Source organism: Lucilia sericata, unplaced genomic scaffold (assembly GCF_015586225.1).
Source record: "Lucilia sericata isolate MDLA Ls3-8-SP2 unplaced genomic scaffold, ASM1558622v1 Contig009992F_arrow, whole genome shotgun sequence".
Classification (NCBI taxonomy): domain Eukaryota; kingdom Metazoa; phylum Arthropoda; class Insecta; order Diptera; family Calliphoridae; genus Lucilia; species Lucilia sericata.
In genome coordinates, this window is record NW_023998297.1 from 3,502 (window position 1) to 4,662 (window position 1,161).

General features: G+C 30.2%; 1 protein-coding gene across 1 annotated transcript; it reads right to left on the reverse strand.

Annotated features, from left to right (window-relative positions):
- Window positions 1-413: 413 nt before the first annotated feature.
- LOC119615870 (dynein heavy chain 17, axonemal-like) lies at window positions 414-911 on the reverse strand. The gene is made up of 2 exons (XM_037971853.1): window positions 847-911; window positions 414-644 (listed from the first exon to the last, which is right to left on the reverse strand). Exons 1-2 carry the CDS (start codon window positions 853-855, stop codon window positions 429-431), a joined length of 225 nt encoding a protein of 74 aa, XP_037827781.1. The 5' UTR covers window positions 856-911; the 3' UTR covers window positions 414-428.
- Window positions 912-1,161: the final 250 nt, after the last annotated feature.

Consider the following 1,161-nt stretch of genomic DNA (forward strand, 5'->3'; position numbering starts at 1 on the left):
TAGTAGTTAGTTAGTTAGTTAGTTAGTTAGTTAGTTAGTTAGTTAGTTAGTTAGTTAGTTAGTTAGTTAGTTAGTTAGCTAACGTTACCCGATCCACTTAGGCAAAATTGGTTTATAAACCACTGCGCATCAGTATCGATTTTTATCTTTCTTGGATTTAATTTGAATTATTTTTAAATTGATCATGAGTTTTGAAATTGAAGGGAAAATTATATAAAAATAATATTTATAATTTCTAAACACCATGTTTGTTTTACTTACTTAATACTTTAAATTAAAAAAATCAAAATTTTAACAACATATTATTTACACAAGATAAATATTTACACAATAAAGAAAAAAAATTCAAACTAAGTAGATAAAAAATAACCTTGGTGGAATTCATAAGTTGATTCCAATGACGTTCCCTAATGGCGGGATTTTGTAGTTCACCCTACTGCCCTTAAAGAGGTCAACATATTTTTCACCGTCGATTCTAAATTAATAAAAGTATCCCAAGTGCGCATTTCTTTATCCAAAAGACGTATGTCTTTGGCAAATTTTTTACACTCAATATCCATATTTTCCACATCAACTTTACGCCAGGGTGTGGTCTTCCAATCCTCAATGCAGGTTTGAACTATGAAAACATAGTCCCACAATTGCTAGATTTCGGAAAAGGAAACAACAAAATCATAAAATTAAGATAACAATGTTTATATTTAGCTTGAAGCAAAAAATCCCCTTTAAGGAATACTAGATCCTTTTCAAAATTCAAAAAATCAGAGGATAGCATTAGAAAAATGTTTTCAAAAAATTATATAACATTTTTAAAATAATTTTTATCTTTTCTTACCCTTAACTTACCTTTAACATTCTTAATTCTTTGCGACATTGTTTAAGTAACTTAAACTCGGGTATATTAACCTCAAAAAGACTACCCGATTCTTGTATTTCAGCCATTTCACATTCCAGTCGATACATATCATCATTAATGCGATCAGCCAATAGATAGGGGTCTTTACAATCGTAACGGAAAAAGTCATAATGTTTGAAGATATCACGGAATTGTTGTACATAAATCTCAAAAGCGGCCACCTTATTGCGTATGCTAACCACTTCTGTAGCTTGTAGTGGAGAAACTTGTTGCTTCACGGTTGAGGCAATTTTCTTAGTATTGGC